The sequence below is a fragment of the Panicum hallii genome, chromosome 9 (genome assembly GCF_002211085.1).
Source record: "Panicum hallii strain FIL2 chromosome 9, PHallii_v3.1, whole genome shotgun sequence".
NCBI classification, from domain to species: domain Eukaryota; kingdom Viridiplantae; phylum Streptophyta; class Magnoliopsida; order Poales; family Poaceae; genus Panicum; species Panicum hallii.
This window is the reverse complement of record NC_038050.1, coordinates 59,452,335-59,472,559: the sequence shown is the minus strand read 5'-3', so window position 1 is coordinate 59,472,559 and position 20,225 is coordinate 59,452,335. Positions and strand designations below refer to the sequence as shown.

The window sequence follows — 20,225 nt, the reverse complement described above, 5'->3', positions numbered from 1 at the left end:
ACCGGTCTAAGTTGTTGAGTAGTGTTGAGCTCGGCGCATGTTGATGCCCCGATCCAATCCGCCGATGTTGTTTCTATATTTTTTTTTCTGTTGTCTGGTTATGGTCTTCTAGGAATATAACTTTGTATCTTTTTCTGCTATATCAATGGAAATGCACTCGTTGTTGTTCGTTCAAAAAAAACTGCTGTTGCTGCTGCAAGCCACGCTGCCACGAGGAAAATAGCGTGACCAGAATCATTCTGTTACTCTCCCTGACGATCGGCAGTTCGGCTTCGGCACACAGTTTCTTACGGTTGAAAGCATCAAATCATCATCAGTTTCCTATTGCCCAGGCACCGGATACTGGTTTACTGGATAGGCTAACCTCTGATCCAGAAACGGCGAGCACGCTCTGCCGCTCGACCGATCGTCCGCAACGTGATCCACACACACAATAAACTGCTCGGATAAATCCAGCATGGTGCTCTGGGAAGCTGCACATGCCCGTGGCCTGGCCTCCGGCGCACCGATCGGGATGGAGGAAACGGAACAGAATCGCCCACCCGGAGGTAGAGCAAGAAGAAAGGAGGAGCTGATCCGGCACGCGGCCCGACCCGGCCACCGAGCTCGCCGTATGCGGATGCGGCGGCTTGGCTTTCTCTGCTCCTTCCATGAACGGCCGAGGATGGGGATGAATCTGGTAAGGGTGAGACCGAGACCTACCCCTTCCGATGCCGCTGTTGCCGGGGGACCAGCGACGCCGCCGAACAGAGAGAGCACGGCCAGCGCTGCTGCCGGTGACCACGAGTCCGCGCCATCCTTGACATTCCCTGCCCCTCCTCCCGGTCCACGCTCGCGGCTGAAACCCGGTGGATGACGACGGGGATGCAGCATGCCTGACAGCCATCACATGCCCGCGCCCACAATGATCAAACAAGCCCACATGGCTTGTTCACCGGTGTTGTGCATTGCGGTGCTGGTACAGGGCCAGCCACGACCCCCCTCGCACTGCACGGACGACACATCCATTCTCTCTCTCTCTCTCTCTCTCTCTCTCTCTCTCTCATAAATTCACGGCGCCTCTTCTCTCTCCCTCCTCGTGACATAGCTGATGAGCTGCCCACGAGAAACATTCCTCTCAACTCTGAGTCAGTCCACCCATAGACCATGCTCCAGAGAGAGAGAGAGAGAGAAACAAAACAGAAAGAGAGAGCTCTGTAGTCTGCACGCGCTTTCTCTTCGGGCTGCGAAGTTCTTGCTGCTCTGGCACAGATAAACCTCAGCCGCCAATGGCACAGAGTCCAAGGTGATCGATACCTCAGCTTCCGAAGGAGCTTCCTTGCACCAGCGGTGGGCTGTTTGAGGAAGAGCTACTCGGAAATGCCGGCTAGAATGGCGGAGTTCTCCCAGGAGGTGAAGAAAGACTTTGACCGGCAGATGGGGTGCATGGCCGGCATGTTCCAGATCTTCGACCGTCGCCGCCTTCTCACTGGCCGACAACGTGGCGGCAGCCCTGGGACCGGGAACGAACTGCCTTCAGGTACTTCTTATTCTTGTACCTCTGCTTCTGTTTTGCTTCAGCCTTTGTTCTTCCAACGAGAGTGCCTGCTCCAAGTCAAAGAAGCTTTCAGGAAACAAGCTGAATTGTGCCACATATAATTCTGGAAAGTATGACCTACATGACGCCAAATAAAGCAGGTTCTAGAATTTACTTCATGTAGAGAGTACCAGGCAAAAAAAGTTCCCTTTCTTGGTATGCACATGGACAAGAAACTGACACAATGATGACCAAGGATATACTGATAGTGAAGCAGTTGCAGAAATGTATATGAAAAGCACAGAAAGAAGATATGAGTAGGAGAGGCCAAGGAAGTGATCAAAAGTTACCCAGTAATTATATTCATGCAAAAGAAAATGATTGAGGGTTCATTAGGTATTTCAGATGTTTGTCTTTTTATCTACCAGGTCCATGGATTTTCGTGATCACCTACATCACATGATCGCATTTTTGGCATAACTATTCAGTGCATATAGTTCTGATCTGGTGTGTTTTCTTTGTCTAGGCCATGATCTTCCAGGCAGCAGCATTTATGCCCCGGTGTATAATTCAGCTCATCCAAACACCACTCCGGTAATTTTCACATGTTACTGTAAAGTTATATCTCATTCCTTGTCTGGACAGGCTTAGGTTCCAGACTACTCATATTACCTCGATTTGATTACTTGTGCAGGAGAAATCGTTCAGCAAAAGTACGACGGAGAACAGTATCCTCTCAATGGAATCATCGAGGGTATCTTCATCTTCGTCATCCTGCTCTTCATTATCATCCCTGGACGGCAGCAAACCAGTACAGCAGGAGCTCCCTTACATCAACGAGGAGCTTGTTGAGGGAAGGACAGTGAGGAACTCACGAAGCTTAAAGTCCTCCAATAAAGTGGTTAAATCTAAACAGAGAAATACTGATTTTAGAGATGTCGTAAAGGACTCAATAAGCCGGGACTCTGGCGTCCTAACCATCAAGACCACAACGATGGCGCAGAGAAATGGATTGCACAAAGACTCACCAAGGCCGCTGCTGATATCCAAATCAACAGATGGAACTTACGTGATTGCGATCGATAGGAGCAGTGGGCTTCCAGCATATGTTGGTGAACCTAGCAGGCAGCCACGTTTCTCATGTGATGATCGACAGATGCTGCAGCAGGCAGAAGCTCAAGATAGCCAGATGCCTTCATCAAAGCTCAGGGAGCTTCCTAGGTTGTCCTTGGACAGTACGAAAGAGTCTGTCAGGCCAAGTTCGCATCTGAATGACTTTGGTTATGCAAAAGCCGATGACAGCCTCATTGATAATTTGAAGAGCCAAGCATCCCCGGGCCATCGACGGGCAAGCAGTGTCATTGCCAAACTCATGGGGTTGGAAGAGACTCTAGATAGCTCTGGGCCTGCAAGATCACACAGACAAGCACATGACATTCAAAATGGTCACCCGTCACAAATCCCCAGGAGTATCTGCCCTGATTCCAGTGTATCACAGCCGATGGTTCAGCCTCCTATACTGAAAACCTGTGAAGTCAGATTTGTCCCTGAAGCTGCCCCTTTGAAGCAGCGGGAGAGAGGTATAACAAGATACAATGATGAAGCAAGGCCAAGATCTGCATCCACCTATAATGACATGGAGAGAAGGCTCAGGCATCTCGCATTATCTGAATGCAATAAGGACTTGAGGGCTCTCAGGATACTTGGCAATTTGCACGCAAAGCACACACCATTCGAGAGAGATTACAATGCCAGATTATTGCCCATTCAGAAGGCAACCGCTGAAGGAAACAACACTACTGCTCAAGATCTCCAGTCTCCAGTTGTGATCATTAAACCGGCAAGAGGAATCATGAGACCAAATGCTTCAGTTGCTTCCCTTGCAGGACCAAAAGTCCACAGAAAGTTGCAGCATGAAGAGCGTCCTTTCACCAGGAAGAGTGACAACAGTGACAGGAAGAAGACTCATCCTCACCATGGAAGAGTTCATTCTAGGGCAGAGGAAGCTGTTGGCAGCACAAACTCACCATCGCCTTCTAGATTGTTGAGCCCAAGACTTGTTCAGAAGAAGTCAGACTGTGGAAGGATCCCTCGCTTGTCAGTCCCACCAATGTCTCCAGGCAAGACACCCGATGAAGTAGTGTCCCCAAGAGTCAGACTAAGGGCAAGGGCTGCACAAGCAAATAATATCTGCCGTGATGATAAGATGTCAATGATTCCTGAAAGTAGAATTAGTTTATCCAAGCATGTTGATATGGGCATTATCGATTATCCAAATCTTAATGTCAACACATCATGCAGCCATCAAAGCAATACAGTTTCAAAGTTGAATAATGAGGTACAATAATATATTTCAACAGTAAAGAACATGCAGTTGATTGTTGCATGTTTCCATTCTTCATCATCAGTTAATGGTTATTGAAAGACTTTTGTTTTTCAGGAACCACCACCAATCCTATCATCTAACAAGAAAAACATCCATCCACTGGAGAACATACCAAGTCCTATATCAGTCCTTGATGCCATGTTCTGTCAAGATGGGTTGTCACCTTCTTTGAGGAACATATCAAATTCTTTCCAAGGTGAGAATTTAGTCTGTCAAACCATTTTTCACACAACTCCAAGTACTATCCTTGGGTTTCCATCAATCCACAAACCGTATTGTCTGGCGCAGGACAAAGATACTTAGATGTAAGCATCCGATCCAACAATGATAATGACAAGCAACTGGTAATCAATGCAACCAAATGTAGCTCGTTGTGCAGCATACCAGGAAGAACCACAGTAAATTAACCATGGCAGTACACATGCAGTGCTTGCTTGTGCATACCAGTTAAAGAGCACCAATTCTTCACTGCCAGTAGTAGTCCATGTCTGCACCTAACATCTTCATGGAGCCCCACATGTTGCAAATGCCCGTACAGGGACATGATATATGTTTTCCTTGTGAATACATACTTATGTAGATGAGTCACAAGTATACCTGATTTTCTTAGCTGGATTGGTCACTTTTACCTTCTTCTCAGAAACCCCACATGCTTGCTGGATTGTTCACTCTGGCACTTAATGCCCAACTAACCATCTATCTTAACTTGTTCAGATGTTTCGACACATACACTGGATGAGTGCTGGAACCCAGTAAGCCTCCCTGACACACCAATATTGAAGAAAAATTGTGAGGGTGACCATAAACTACCAGAAAACATGACAGCCCTTATCCAAAAGCTTGAGCTCTTGCAATTGTTGAGTGATGAGGCTCCAAGCACAAATGACAATTTGTTAATGGACACTGCCAATAAAGACCGCCATTACATTTATGAGATACTCTCAGCATCAGGCCTCCTGCACAGTGAACTAGGCTCCAGGATGATGCCCTGTCAGTTCCAGCTGCCAAGCTACCCAATCAACACCGGGGTTTTCCTTATCCTTGAGCAAGCAAAACCAGCCGCAGGAAAGCTTCACCGCAAGCTCATTTTCGATCTTACAAATGAGCTCATTGCTCAGAAAATACGCAATGGTGGTTCAGTGAGACAACCACTGCAGTTGTTTCGATGTAAGAAATCAAGTGGATTGCATCTTTTCAAGGAATTATGCTCAGAGATTGAAATACTCCAATCTGAGGCCTCAATAATAAGACTCTCTGAAGAGGAAGAGGAAGAGAGCAAGCCGGCAAAGAATGCAGTAGATGAAATGGGAAAATGGAAGAGTTTTGACAGCGAGCTACAAGGGATGGTTCTGGACATTGAAAGATACATCTTTAAGAATCTCATTGACGAGGTAATAAATGGTGAAGCCATGAGAAAGGTGTAATTTAGGAATTGGATAAAGAGGCAGTTGTCTTTGAGAATTATGCAGACTAAACAAGTTAGTTTGTTTTCCTGTTTTCCATGAAGCTGACCTGATGGTAAATGTAATGTAATTTTAGCAGCTGTAACAAATAAGTTGTACAAGTACATACTACTGAAGAATAAAGTCTCCTGTACAAAGAATTAACGACACTACAATCTTGATTGAAGATTCAAATACTACTGAAGAGTATACGGTCTTTGAGAATAATATAGACCAAACAATTTGTTGTTTTCCTGTTTTCCAAGAAGTTGACCTGATGGTAAATGTAATGTAGTTTTAGCAGCTGTAATAAATAAGTTGTACAAGTACATACTACTGAAGAATAAAGTTGTTCCCTTGGCCATGCGAGTCCAGATTATAACACCTATCATCACCTAAAACCATTTGTCCCAACTATTTATGCCTATGTTTAATCTAAGGTGATACTTAGAACCATCTGGCATCGGCATTGTTAGAAGCATCTTACATCCTTGCAATCTAGGTGATAACTAGAACCATCTGGCATCGGCATTATTAGAAGCATCTTGCAATCTAACGTTATAATTAGAACCATCTGGCATAGAACCATTCTCCATTTTGGTATCAACTATCAAGATAGTAAATCAGTGGAATTGCACTCAAAAGAAAATCTCATATTGGCTCTAATGGCATCAAATCTGGTTGCCGCACTTAAACTTTGTTCTTAATAAAATGTGGCTGAATTTTGTCAGTCTTTAGTTAGGAACCAAATATAACTCATACCTGCATCTCAATTGACACTGAAACTCCATAATAATTCCTGGCTATGTTCCTTTGATAACTCTGCTTGATTGGGTACCTCTAATGCGAATTTCCCAAGATGAGACAATGTTCATCAGGCATTTGGAAGAATTAAATGCTGCTAGATCTGAATCCTTATGTTTTCTGGACCGAAGGTAGTTAGGAGCATATAATTCCCAAAGTTGGACTAGGCATCAAAACCTGAGTCCGATTCTTTATTCCTAAACAAAATTATATTATATTCTTGCCGCCTCTTGCTTCCCCAAAAGGAATGGATCACTTGCTGCACGGGATGTGGCATTCCTCAATCCATAAGCGCACCAAATGTGACCAGACGAGAAAGAAATCAAAATGGATTCAAGATAGCAGTAGACAAAGGTGGGATTTCGAAGTGGCAAGAACCTGTGTGCAGGCATTGCCATTGCCAGCAGCCCTTGGACCAGAGCCATAACTTCGGTCGCCGTGGTCCGGGCTCCGGGACCGGGGTAGCGGTCGGCACCGACGCCATCGACGCGAGGAATCCTGGCCGAGTAACGCCAGACGCCTTCCTGTACTGTGACGAAGCCTGGGATGAAAGACGAGAATGATGGCCTGCAATCATGCATTGAGACACCAGGTTATCAGAATATTCTCGGTCTAAATATTTCATAGAGTCAGCGTAGCATGGTCACCCGGCCACGGCCTGAGTCCTTGTCGCCTGATCCGCTGATCGCCTCTCTGCGGCCTCTCCCTCTCCACACTCGACCTCACCGTAGACCTCGAGTTTTCTGGTCAGCAACCGGTCAGAGCACTCGTTTCAAATCAGAAGGTGAGAGAAAATGGACATGGCCGAGGCGCCCCTCCCTTCCATACGGATGCAGGGCAACGATGCAGATGTAATTGTTCAGAGGTAGTGGACAGAGCAGGCCCAGGCCATGCTGGGTTACCTTGCAGGACGAGGTACTCGCTATCAAGGCGGTCGACGGATCCGAACACGTAGTAGGGGTCGTGCAGCGACCGCAGCACGTACTGCTTCCTGCCCCCCTCCGCCGCCGCCGGGGTTGCCATGGTGCGGCACGATGCAGGCCTTCAGCTCCCGGCCGCCCCGCACGCGCACCTCCACGGAGGTGTCGCCGCGATTGAACGCTGCATGCGGCGCCTTGTGCAGCCCCACGGAGCCGCGCCCAACGCGGACGGCCTCCACCACGTCCCCCTCCTGCACGACGCCCCCGCCGCCGCCCCACTCTCCGCCTTGGAGCTCCCTGCCACGACCGGCGCTTCCACCTCCCGCCGCCTCCTGCTCCCGGCCTCCTGCTCCGCCACGGCTCCCCTCCTTTCCCTGCCCAGGATCACCTCCCGTGGGTTGCTTTATCGCGCGGCGGCGGGCGGGGGACGTGCCGCCCGTGACACCGTGAGCGGCTGGGTTCCGCTCGGGACGGGGATGTCGGTCGCGCCGCCGCGGGGGAATACAAAACGGTGCGGCGGGTTCGGCTTCGAGCCAATCGCGTCGCCTCCAGTGGCGCGCGGGCGAGGCTACCAGCCTCCGGCGAGCGGCGGCCGACGAATGGACGACAGGAAGTTTTGCAAAACCCGAATATTTGCAAAATGCTCCCTAATATTTTTTAAATAACCCCCTAATTCGGATCGCGATTAATAATCGTGATCCGAATATTTTCCAAGTGCCCCCTACTATTTTCATATAACCCCCTAATTCGGATCGCAATTAGTAATCACGATCCGAATATTTGCAAAGTGCCCCCTACTATTTTCATATAGATCCCTGGTTTTCTTGCCGCTCCATCGGTGCCGCTCGCCGCCGCCGCCGCCCTCCTCAGGCCCCCGCCGGAAAGGACGAGCGCACAGGCAGGTGAAGCGCAGCACGGTCGACCCGCATCGTCGCGTCCCATCCATCGCATTCCCCACGAGGGGATCGGAGGTGGAGGAAAACGAAGCGGCGTCGAAAAAAGGAGGCGATGCGATGCAGCTGATCGACCGCGAGACCGAGCAGTTCGCGGGCGGGGAGGCGGAGCGGTTCGTCGCCGCCGCTGGCCCTCGCGGGGCGGGGCGCTTGGAGGTGTGCGCCTCGCTCCTCCAGCATCGGCCAAACGCGGCCACCTAGCTCCGTGTTGGAAAGACTAATGGGAGACTGAAAGGCTGTGTCGGTGCCTTTATTAGCAATTGAAGCTGCATAACGGAATAACCATCGACAGATCTTGGTGCGTTTGCGCGAGTCTACAGGAAATGCTTCTGCTTCTGTTCTTCTTCCATGTGGTGATTTCGAGCTGGAACGAGCGTGATGATCTTTTCAGCTACTGATCTGACCCTCGCAATTGCAAATGTGGATTGCAACACCTAAGTAGAAGCTTGAGTTAGCTCCTGGACACAACGCGACACCTAACTGGTTTATGGCTGCTAGCTGACTGAACATGTAGGTAAATCCAAATACCTAAATCATGCATCATGAGTTCACATGTAGCACATGGTTCTGTATTTGGAAGAGAGAGAGAGAGAGAGAGAGAGAGAGAGAGAGAGAGAGAGAGAGGAATACATGTACATTCTGCCATTCTGAAACTTCAGATGGACCCCAAAGGCCTGCCTAGGCTTTGGTAGATTGTCTTTTACACCAGACTTGGTCTATATACCCCTGCATTGCTATGGGAATCAAAAAAAGAAAAAAAATCAGGAATCTCAATATCCTGGTCCGTCAATCAATACTAGGTATAAGCAATGGTTAATCTGCGGTTGAATTACAGATATGTGTGATGATGGTGGCACGTCATTGCAAGTCAAACGCTATTGATGACATTAGGCCTAAAACCAAATATCAGCCATATTCACATTTGAATAGTTCCGAGAGAAAAACAACTTTCTGTATTGATGATCGGAGTCCTCGACTTAGTTTGGGGCTTGCATTTTTTTTATTTATTCATAGAGTAAATTACGTTATTTGTTCAACGATATGTGACATAGCTGTTGATAGTGAGACACATATGTTAGCCTTATTAGTCCTAAATTCTGACTATATAGCCTCTTACATGTGCTTTATAGATATTCATGAGAACCAACCGGTGAGCCTAGCCCGAGCCTGTTGGGTTTCAGTCCGCCCCGAGCCTGTTGGGTTTCAGTCCGCCCATGCTTGCTATAGGTCCGAACTTGGTTAGAGGAAGCTTGAAAAAATTTGAAGCCGGCCTGAGGCGCTCCGAGTATTTAATTGAATTATCTTTCAACTAAAAAAATAGTGGGAAGCTTGAACCTAGTTCAAGATGCTTATGGGACAGAAGTGGACATGATTTTTAGGCTTGAAAATAAGCACTTTTTTTAGCCGGCTGGAAAAATGCTCACGTCTACTTATAAGACATCTATATGAGAGTTTGAATCTATTCTCGCATCTAAAAAATATTATGTTTAGAAAAACCATCTTTCTTTAGTTCTCACTTTTGTGACCGATGTTTTCTTATAATGTTTTTTTGTCTCACAATCATATAACTCGAGCACCTGCACGCACTCTTTATCTTCTAGTTTTTATTTTGAAAATATAGTTTTCTCTCTCTCTCTTGATTTTCACTTGGCCTTCCAAGTGAGCTAAAAGTACGTTTGACAGGATCAAGTTAAATCTAGCTCAACATGGTTTGATGTACTTTTGCATATTAATTACATGAGTATATTAGACGAATTTATAGATTTACCAAGTTATTATTAATCAAATTTTTTTAGCTCAATTAAGATCTTATCTGGTAGGGATTCTTGAGTCCTACGTAACGGTAAACTGATTATAGAGAATAAAGATACTTCCTACCGAACGATTTAAGTATTCTAAGATAGGATCAGAAAGTTCATTTTGTCTCAAGAAATGGTTTTGAACAAATTGAAACCTATCATTTTGTCTCAAGAAATGGTTTTGAACAAATTGAAACCTTACTAAACTGCGCCTAAACATGTTTTCTTATTGCTTCACTGGAAACCATGAATCCTGTAGAAATTTGCCTGACCGGAGAATAATAAGTTTTGAGTAGAAGAAATGTTTTGGGTAAAATTTCCTTGAAATTGCTACCGAATTTCTTCGTATTCGAGCTCAATACCAATTCGTACCTCCGCCAGGTCCCAGGCCCAACTCGCTCCCCAGGCAAGTGGACCCCACAAGTCAGCCACACACCAGCGGTAAAAACCGCGGCGGGAAGGCGAGGACCAAGGGGTCCCGTAAAAACCACACGAGTACGCGTACAAAACAAAACCCTTTTTCCAGCCTTTTAAACCCCCACTCCTCGGCCCCGTGTAAAACTACCCGTGTTCGCCGCCGCCGCCTCCTCCCTTCGTCCTCAGCCTTTCCTAGGGTTTCCTACCGGCCCCGCTCCGCGGCCGGCGGCGGCGTCGGCGAGACCCGCCCGCCCTCCCGCCTCTTCCTCGGTCGCAGCCGCGCCGCCCTCTCCCCGCCGAGCTAGGTATTGCGCCTCTTCGACTCTCTCTCCTCCTTCAAGTGTGGCGATCTCTCCGTCCTGTGTGTTTTGATCCGTCTCTCGATTGCTTGGCGTCGGGAAACGTCAGAGGGAGGGTTTCGTGGGCGCTCGTGTCACCGCCGGGATTTCATGCCCGGAGCGCACTAGGTTTTTTCTTTCCTCCGGGCACTGAAGGGGCGCGCGGCGCTCGCCGCAGTGCTAGTGGGTCAACTTTTCATTTTAGATTATATTCGTTCATGCCCTTGTACGTGTGCGATCGAGAGAGTTTATAAAACGCTTTTGAGGGTCCGATGATTTTGTTCTCTCTCTTTTGGAGGACTGGAATGATTGATTAAATCGTCGATTTTGCAGTCCTCTCAATTTTGCTTATGCAACTTTCTCCCATTCTTTTCCGGTTTTGCTGAATCTTGATTTCGATGGATGTGGCTTTAGTGATTGTTTACGTCATGCGTTATCTGTGCTCATCGATTGAACAACATCGAAATGTCTTATTTTCATGGACATGTGTTTATCCTACTCGTATTTAGTAGGACAGATTGACCCCATCTTGTTTAATATCCAGACACTATAAAGTTTTTAGGATAGCGAGATTCTGCATTGCCAGTTTGATGATGTGATCTTCATGAGATACCCAATGGAATCTATTGTGTAACAAATCATGCTTATTGGCAACTGTTGTTCATTATTAAGTGTCATTTTTAGGATTACATTCAGTTGAAGCTTTTCCACAAGTCTTTTGAGGGCTTGGCTGCCTTCATGTTGAACTTGTTGATGTAGCTATGCAAATGTGTCGTTCTATCGGGTGATAATCTGGGAGTGTTGGTCATCACTCTAGGGGAAGTGGGTGATGTTGACTGATTTAGGGTTTTATGGTCTTTAGCATTTCATTTGCTATTTGATTGATTTCTGAAAACTAGACCTGTTATACATATTAGGATAAATAAAAAACAATTCTTATGTGTGACAGAGATCAAGGAATTCTGGTTTCCAGTACCTTTTCTTTTTCTGCCCTTGATTGTCCACTTGTACAGGCTGCATTTGTGGTTGTGGTTCTGGTGAGGCTGTATATTTGTGTCACTGTTTACAATCGACTACTGGAGTACAATTACTATCTCTGTTTTTCTTGGTTTTGCAAATGTTGCTGGCAATCATCTATATATGCCTTGGAACTTCTATACAAATATGTTCAGCTAATCATAATCATCTAACTATTGTGTTTGCGGCAAGGCACTAATCTGTTCTTCCCTTCAGCAATGGCAGGGCAAGCAGGGAACCCAGCAAACCATCATATAAGTCCCCACGTGGTAATATGTGTTCTCACGTGTTTCAGTTCAGTACTTAGAATAGTTGCCAGGCTTGCTGAATGCTATTTTATTGTTTACAGATAAGTAGCGCTTTTGTTCAGCAATATTACAACATTCTACATGAGCAACCAGATCAAGTGCACAAGTTTTACCAAGAATCAAGTATACTTGGTCGACCAGAGTCCAATGGAACCATGGTGGATGTAACCACCCTTGGTGTAAGTTCTAGTATCAGGATTTACTGACCTATTGCTACAGTAGGCATACTCTCTGAAACTGTGATTAACTCTTGGTGTATCCTTCTTCTGAACAGAACATCAATGAAAAAATTATGTCTATGGACTTCAGGAACTGCTTAACAGAGATAGAGACGGCGGATGCGCAGTTATCTCACAGGGATGGGGTGCTCATTGTTGTTACTGGATCCTTGACTTCAGATGAAGGTGTCTGCCGTAGGTTTACCCAGTCGTTCTTCCTAGCTCCGCAAGAAGCTGGTGGCTATTTTGTTCTCAACGATGTGTTCAGGTTTATATCAGAAAGGAAACCTGCTGAGATTAACCAAGTTGGTACTCAAGAAAATGGAAGTGGTCAGAATGGTATGTCTGCATCTGAAACATGTTCAGCATTACCAGAACCTACAGCTGAACCAGAACCTACTCCAGCTGACAGGAGTGTGATGTCGGACCATGTGACAGCTGAGAGTATTGTCACGGAGAGGCAAATTAGCAATCCCTCTGTTAATGGAACTGCTGTTGAAAATAATGTTAATGTTGAGCCACCTGTGCAAGTGGTCAAAGAGGATCCCAAAAAGGCCCCAGTCGCTGCTTCTCCCCCTCCTGCTCCAACTCAGACAGATGTTACTAAGAAATCTTATGCATCCATTGTGAGTTATTTACCATTCTGTTCTCTGTTTATTGTGATGCTCAGCTTGCTATTTTTAGTGACTCTACGACCTTAGTGCTGATGCCTTGGTCTTAGTGTTGTGCAGAAGTGATTTGGCTGGGATCACTTTATGGACTTCTATATAGTTTTCTTCTTCTTGTTACATACCTGTTACGATTTGCGTCACAGGTGAAGGACATGAAGGAGGGCCCACTGACTCTACCAGTTGCCAAAACAACTCCATCAGTTGCCAAACAAAAGCCAGCTCCTAAGCCAGTGCCCAAGGCTGTCGAAGGTCTGGAAAAACCCTCTGCGAAACCTGCCCAGGCTAATGAAACCAATGATATAATTGTTACCCAAAACAACTCTTCTCGCAATGGTTAGTTTTGGTTCTGACTTTTGCATTGCGGTCCTTTTGGCACTATTAGCAATACTGACATTGTATTTACTTGACCTGCAGAGCAAGGCTATTCAATTTTTGTCAAGAATTTGCCTTTCAGTGCTAATGTTGAAATAGTCGAGGAGGAATTTAAGAAATTTGGCGCTATAAAGCCAGGTGGCGTCCAAGTCCGGCACAATAAGGTAAGAACTTTTGGTTTTGGTTTTATTTGTGATGTATAGTTTTAAACAATTCTTGTTGCATTGGTGCAGACTGATCGTTTTGTCTTTGGCTTTGTCGAGTATGAGTCCCAGCAGTCTATGCAAGCAGCAATTGAGGTTAGCCTTTTATCTAGTTCTTCTTATCACTGACTGTTTGTACCAGTTAGTCTGCTTTCTGGACCTTACCATACCTGACTAGTGGAAATTTACGTGCTGTAATCAAGGCCATCCTTTTTTTAATCATGATTTGCTTATGGTTCTGAAAACTTTAAGCACCTAAAGTACATGTATACTGGGATTCACATTTATACTTGACTGCAAATTCACTGTATGTGTGGATTGTGCAGCTGGATATGTATATTTCAGATAACAGCTGAATACTTTTCTGCCTGATAAGTATAGTTTTGATTGTAATATTGTAACCTGATATCTTCTTTATAACGGTTGTGATGATCTCTTGTTATTTTATAACTTCTATTTGTCTCTCCAGGCATCTCCAATTCATATGGAGGAGAAAGAAGTCTGTATTGAGGCGAAAAGGACAAATTCACGAGGTAGGCAATCTACATGATCTGAATAGTAGTAAACTACTTAGAGGTTTATGTTAATATATATCACATTGATACTTTAGCACTTTAGCAGTTTAGCTGTCTCAAATTCTTCCTGTTTTGTACTAAGCATCTCCAGATCATTCAACTTGTTAAAGTTGCATGTCTTGCAAATTTGTGTAGAGGACATGGTGATATACTTTTAGGTGCTACCTGCTCACCTTGTTCTTATTAATTATTGGTTGGTATTATTTTTAAGTGGATATTTGAAATAACATTATTTCTTGTGCTGGGTGTAGGTGGCCGTTTCCAATCTGGCAGGGGAGTGTTCCATGGCGATAACTTCAGGGGACGTGGCGGCGGCTATATGGACAATGCAAGCTATAGAGGTGGTGACAACTTCAACCGCAGGAATGATGGTGAGAACTACAACCGCAGGAATGAAGGCGAGAGCTACAACCGCAGGAACGAAGGGGAGATCTACAACCGCAGGAACGATGGGGAGAACTACAACCGCAGGAACGATGGGGACAACTACAACCGCAGGAATGATGGCGATAACTACAACCGCAGGAATGACGGCGAGAACTACAACAGAAGGAATGATGGCGGAGAGAACTTCAACCGCAGGAATGACGGCGGAGAGAACTTCAACCGCAGGAATGATGGTGGAGAGAACTTCAACCGCAGAAACGACGGTGGTGAGAACTTCAACCGCAGGAACAACTTCAGAAATCAGAATGAGTTCTCTGGTCGCGGACGGGGGCCTCCTCCACCAGGTAATGGTTATCACCAGAACGGGAATGGTATCCACCCAGCTCGACCCTTCCAGAATGGGAACGGGAGGTTTGGCCGCGTCAATGGCCCTAAGCAATCAGCAGTTGCTGCGTAGAGGCATATCAGGTATCAAAGTAGGAAGCTTAAGGCTACATTCAAGTGAGTGTAAGGATTATTTATAGTAGGAGCATTGCTGATCAGACGGCATTTGGTGGGCATATCAAATTCTTTTGTACTTTGTTGGGTCGCAACAAGTTTAGTAGTGGCAATCGTCTATTGGTATTAGGTGAATTTTGTTGCCGTTGACAATGCTTGTCAGCTGGTTGTTGGACTGGTGGTCCGTAGATCATGTCATCTGCCTACCAGGATTCGGAGATTGGACTCTAATCTTATGAGGTGGCGCATGCAGAAATGTGTCCATGTTTACTGCCGTTGTCATTGTAGGCGAAGCCTTGCTTGGTTCTGCACTTCTCCTGCGGTTGTTGCTATTTCTTTACTTGAAGCATTAGTAAGTGCATCACCTCTATTCCTTTTCAGTTGCTGTCTTGAAATTTAGGTTGCTGGTTTCGTGAATGGAAACCTGTGCTACCAAGTTTTAGAACACCTATATGTTCAAAATCAAGATAGGTTCTTTTAGATGAAATCGAACTAGATCTGGTATCTCTATATTTGATCTGATTTGCTAATGTGGTGGAGTAGTGATTCTCCATGTATGTCATTTGGAAACATGGAGCTCAAATATGATTGGGTAGACCTGCTCTTAACAGATGACAGTAACAGCCGCCTCGTCCAACCCACTTGGCCCCTGCCCCTGGACTGAGCCACCGCTGGGCGAGCAGTTTGTTTTGGCTTGGCGGATGCGTGGTCTTCTCCAGCTGGGCAGCCGTACCCCCGCCTAGCGTGATCGCCGTTTTTCCGTATGATAATGTTTTTTTCTCGTGCTAGCTGAATCTACACATTACTGCTACTGCTAGTGGCGAGGTCACACCTGCCGCGAGCAGCGCTGGCGACGGCGACGCGCCGTGGCGCACGAAGCTGGATTCGCTGCCCCTCCCACCGCGCCCGATCCGGCGGATCGCGCTCGAAAGCGACGCTCGAAGAAGACGGCCCATGGCGGCACAGCGGGGCAGCCGTCCGCGTCGACCGGTCAGAGTCAGACTCGACGGCCGCTGCCGCTCAAGTGGGCGCTGGCGCCGCGGCCCTACCTACCTCTAGTAGTAGTACTAGTACTACCGTCTACCAAGTAGAGGTAGTAAACCCAGGTTAGTTCTGCAGGTGTTGCGGTCCCCGGTGGCGGACGGACGCCTGTGGCCGTCTGATTCGACCACGTGGTGCGGTGGCTCGCGCGGGGTTGCGGGCGCGGCGTCGTCGTCCTCCTCGGGCTCCGTCCGATCCGATCCGGTCCGACAGCGCAAGTGGGCGGGCGGGGCGGGGCGTGCCAGGCCGGCAGCGGCGTACGTGGCGGGTCGGGGCGCCGAGCACGACGCCGAAAGGCGGGCTTGCCAGGCCCACTTGCCGCGCCATCATTTCTTCTCTCTCTCTCTTCCTTCTGCTCGGATGCCGCCGCCGCCTGGCCCATCCCCGGCCGGCAACAACAAGCGCCCAGCTAGTTGCAGCGCCCACTTGTGCTCGTGTCACGCATGGTGCAGGTGCGTGCGTGAGCACTGCCACGGCACGTCCATACCTGCTGTTTTGCTTGCCTTTCTTCACCATCGCGCATCCTCCCACGGCTCACGGCCGAGCCGAGCTGCCGCGGCAGGAGCTTCCTTCTCATGGCTCGGCTCGCGCCGCCCTCACGACACGGCAGCCAGCGAAAAGCTGGTTCCGGGGATCCGGCTCGGCTCGTGCTCGTGCTCGACCCGGCTCAGCTCTCGGCGGCCCAACACGTGTCGTCGCGGCCCGCCATCCCGACACGCGGTCGCCCCCCACGCGCCCGTCCCCCCACCAAACACGGCCTCCCCCAATTATCTAGCGCCCCCACTTGCCCCGCGGCCGCGCTAATCAGCAATTATGGGCGCATAATCTCCCCATCGGCTAGAAAAAGAAAGCCTTTTCCTCCCCCAATCAATCGGTGGGGGGTAGGAGCGGGCGAGGACGAACAGCAGGAAGCCAATCGAGCGAGCAGATTGGACGGCCACGTCCCTCCTCTCCCACCAATCCCACCCTTCCACCACCCCCCCCCCCTGCAGCGGAGCTGCAGCCAGAGAGAGAGAGAGAGAGAGAGAGAGATCTGATTGCTTCCCCGGCGCGCTCTTATCTCCTCTCGCCCCCCACCTCGCTTTCCAATCCGCTGCTGTCACCATATCTTCTCCTCCCGATTCTCTTGGGGGCAGGAGGGCGGCCGGGGCGGGGGGCTAGCTAGCGCGTCCGCCTATCCGTTCGGCTCGCTGTTCCTCGGTGCCGGCGCCTCGGGAGATTCGGCGGCATGTGTCGCGGTTGCTAGCAGCAACCGATCGGGGCTGAGCTCACCGCGGTGGTCCCGGGATTCGGCATGGATTCCTGATCGATCGTGCAGGAGCTTGTTGCTTCATTGCCTGCCTGGGAAGCAGCCGCGCGCATCCGGCGAAGCTAGCGTGCGGGGGATGGCGTCCAGGGACTTCCTGGGCGCCTTCGGCGGGGGAGCTGGCCGCGCCGGGAGCGAGGGGGCGCGGCCCCACCCGGAGGATGCGGCATGCGGCGCGGGCGCGGGCGAGTCGGACGACATCGAGCTCAGCCTCGGCCTCTCCCTCGGAGGTCGCTTCGGCACCGAGGCCAAGCGCCCGCGCCTCGCGCGCTCCTCCTCCATCGCCTCCGTCTGCTCCGTCTCCTCCCTCGACGGGGACGCCGACCCATCCCCGGCCGCGCCGCTGCCGCTGCTGCGCACCAGCTCGCTGCCCACCGAGACCGAGGAGGAGCGCTGGCGCCGCCGCGAGATGCAGAGCCGACGCCGCCTCGAGGCGCGACGGAAGCGCGTCGAGCGCCGGAACTCCATGGGCTCCTCTTTCCTGCCCTCGGCGCCGCCCAAGCCCGCCGGCGAGGCGCCGCCCGCCGCCAACGGCGTGCAGCTCAGGAGGTCCGTCGGCTCGCAGGGGAGCACCTCTGTCAGCACCACGGAGCAAGGTATAAAAAGGATATGCGTCCTAATTGGCGCCTCTGGTTCCTTCTAGTTGCTCTATGTATCGTGTTCAGCTACTATGGCTTTGTTGCTAATGCTATATTTCTCCGCTGTTTCTCGTGTTCAGCTAACACCGGGTGCGTGCTTATTTTGGTATTACAACTTGATTTACATTACTAATGCATCACTAGACAGCAATTTAGGAATGGTTATGTGCACCAGATTTCGGAACTAGATTGGTTAGGTTCAAAATTTTGCCGTGTGCTGCCTGCATCACTAGACAGCATGCAAAAATTTGTAGCAATATATGGTGAAATATGAGCCTAGCTAGTGTACAAAATTTTCTTACCCTGGTGCAAGGGCACCAGGAAACTGAATGCAGCGTCTCCCCTGGCAAGGCTGCACTGCAGCAACTTTAATCACTTCAAACATTGCATCCCACAAGCTGTAGTTGTATTACTAAGGAAATTTTTTTAGCAATGCAATTTGGAAGTCCAAACATGGCCTAAATATATAGACAAGTTAGGATCAAAATTTGCAGTGTGCCCCCTGGTTTTGCTTGAATCATTGATTGGTGGGTAGTCTCATGTTGTGTGGCTCACAGCCACCCTCCAGATCCTGGCAGCTTCGTTTTTGGCATTTTATTTTGGATATTCTGGGATTAAATCCCCCTATCTCCTCAGTTGCTGAGTCTTAGCAGTAACCAACTATGCCAATTTGGTGTCCGTCAATGTGGCCACATGCGACTGAAACATTGCGACCGAGTGCCCGATATTTGGCACACTGTTGATAGTTGAGATGTAAAGTTGCATGTGCTGAACTAACCATAGCAATGTATCTAGGGCCTTGGGGGTCATCATCTCAGAACATTGCATCCCACAAGTTCTAGTTGTGTCTTGGCAAGCGAAATTTTGAGCACTACATTCTGAAATCCAAAATGGCCAAAAGAGAGTGATTTTCATATGTGATGAATTCGGTGTGTGGGATTTTGATTATGAACAAAAATGTAGACAAAACACTCACGTTGAAGCTTATGTCAAGTTCGTAACAAGGCGGCTTTATGTATGTGATATACTGGCAGTAAATTTATGTATCGTACCACGCTACCAAAGGTTAGCTGAACTCTCACTACTTGAGTATCTGGCAACAAATGCCCTTTCAAGGCTGACTTTCCCCCTCTTCCAATGAACAACCAATTGCCATTTCTCTTCAACTTGCAGCTGGTTCATGGAAATTCAGTTGCTAGTTGTTTGTGCCTACCTTGACAAGAGTGATTAGATTCTAGTTAATATGCCATATGAATTGATTCAGCAATCTAATTTTGGACTGTATCTTGTCGTTTATCATGTAAGACTGCATGCCTTGTTGAAAGTGATGCTTAACATTAGTTGGATAGGCACTTATTTCTCAATCACAGAAAGCTAATACACACATACAATTCAGAACTTCTCCATAGCATTTTCAAAGCGTGCATATCAAAAGTTTCTTTATTTCTACCATTTGACCTTTTGATCTTTCTGAAGTCTCTTCTTGAAGCACAGCACATGATGTTTGATTGGTATTCCTTTCTGTTGTTGGTAGTTGAACCAAATAATCTTTGCATTTTCAGTGTTGATGATTGTTCTTTGAAGAAACGTTGAACAATCTAGTAAAAAAACAAACTGTTCCTCCAGTTTCTGCTTGCTTTTCCCCCCACCAGGAATCTCAAAGTCTTTGCTGTTGCCTTCCCAGGTATTGGTGGTAGCGCAGTTTGCCAGTCCACAGATGCAAAGAGTCCATCAACCTCGGATAATACAAATCAAAATAACATGCTTCCTCCTCCAACCAAAGCGGCTGAGAAGCCACAAAATGGCACTTCCACAGAGCAACCTCGGCTGCGGACGCTTGGGTCCCTGACAACGAGAACGAGCAGCTGCAGTGATATCAGGAAGATCATGATGGAGGACATGCCAATGGTCTCATCCAAGGTGGAAGGTCCTAATGCCAGGAGGATCGATGGCTTCCTGTACAGGTACAAGAAAGGCGAGGATGTGAGGATAGTCTGCGTCTGCCATGGTAGCTTCCTCACTCCTGCAGAGTTTGTGAAGCACGCTGGCGGCGGTGATGTATGCAACCCGCTAAGGCATATCGTGGTCAACCCATCGCCGTTCTCATGAAAAGAGGGTTACCCTGCTGTTGGTACCTATTGTTCTGCAACATGTAGGCTTCCTGTTTGAGTTAAACGGCAAGTCTCTGTATTTGACATAAATTGAGAGAATGACAGCAAATTCAAGAGATACATCATCTGCAAAAGTTAGGCTTGTTTACAAATTGAAGATGATTTAGCTGTTGCTACAGGACATAAGTCTGGTGCTTGGGAGGACTTTCCTTGCATATTTTCTTCTGAAATTGCTGGAGTAAAATCAACAGGAACCTGTCTTTAATATTAATTTAACAGAATTTATTTTGACCCATGAAATTTGT

The 20,225-nt window shown here is 48.0% G+C and overlaps 4 protein-coding genes and 1 long non-coding RNA gene across 6 annotated transcripts; 3 read left to right on the top strand and 2 right to left on the bottom strand.

Moving 5' to 3' along the window:
• The first annotated feature begins 198 nt into the window (after positions 1–198).
• On the top strand, positions 199–5,505 carry LOC112872669 (protein LONGIFOLIA 1-like). Of its 2 annotated transcripts, none has more exons than XM_025935744.1 (5): positions 199–1,519; positions 2,043–2,110; positions 2,211–3,854; positions 3,957–4,098; positions 4,191–4,603. In XM_025935744.1, exons 1-5 carry the CDS (start codon positions 1,360–1,362, stop codon positions 4,307–4,309), a joined length of 2,133 nt encoding a protein of 710 aa, XP_025791529.1. In that variant the 5' UTR covers positions 199–1,359; the 3' UTR covers positions 4,310–4,603. The 2 variants fall into 2 exon arrangements, with proteins under 2 accessions (XP_025791529.1, XP_025791528.1); XM_025935743.1 differs by lacking the exon at positions 4,191–4,603 and adding an exon at positions 4,617–5,505 and having other exon boundaries at positions 208–1,519.
• LOC112872672 lies at positions 1,538–2,319 on the bottom strand. Its single transcript, XR_003224716.1, has 2 exons — positions 2,189–2,319; positions 1,538–1,584 (listed from the first exon to the last, which is right to left on the bottom strand). It is a non-coding gene; the product is annotated as an uncharacterized LOC112872672 (long non-coding RNA).
• A 137-nt stretch (positions 5,506–5,642) lies between the features above and the next one.
• On the bottom strand, positions 5,643–7,652 carry LOC112872671. Its single transcript, XM_025935745.1, has 4 exons — positions 7,051–7,652; positions 6,796–6,891; positions 6,527–6,715; positions 5,643–6,407 (listed from the first exon to the last, which is right to left on the bottom strand). The coding sequence occupies exons 1-4, from the start codon at positions 7,169–7,171 to the stop codon at positions 6,361–6,363; spliced, it is 453 nt and encodes a 150-aa protein (XP_025791530.1). The 5' UTR covers positions 7,172–7,652; the 3' UTR covers positions 5,643–6,360.
• Positions 7,653–10,381: 2,729 nt separating this feature from the next.
• On the top strand, positions 10,382–15,098 carry LOC112875517 (ras GTPase-activating protein-binding protein 1-like). The gene is made up of 9 exons (XM_025939392.1): positions 10,382–10,542; positions 11,809–11,861; positions 11,942–12,079; positions 12,175–12,744; positions 12,933–13,122; positions 13,204–13,325; positions 13,395–13,460; positions 13,834–13,897; positions 14,191–15,098. Exons 2-9 carry the CDS (start codon positions 11,811–11,813, stop codon positions 14,781–14,783), a joined length of 1,794 nt encoding a protein of 597 aa, XP_025795177.1. The 5' UTR covers positions 10,382–10,542; positions 11,809–11,810; the 3' UTR covers positions 14,784–15,098.
• A 1,770-nt stretch (positions 15,099–16,868) lies between these two features.
• Positions 16,869–20,137, top strand: LOC112875518 (ninja-family protein 6). The gene is made up of 2 exons (XM_025939393.1): positions 16,869–17,767; positions 19,494–20,137. Exons 1-2 carry the CDS (start codon positions 17,251–17,253, stop codon positions 19,916–19,918), a joined length of 942 nt encoding a protein of 313 aa, XP_025795178.1. The 5' UTR covers positions 16,869–17,250; the 3' UTR covers positions 19,919–20,137.
• Positions 20,138–20,225: the final 88 nt, after the last annotated feature.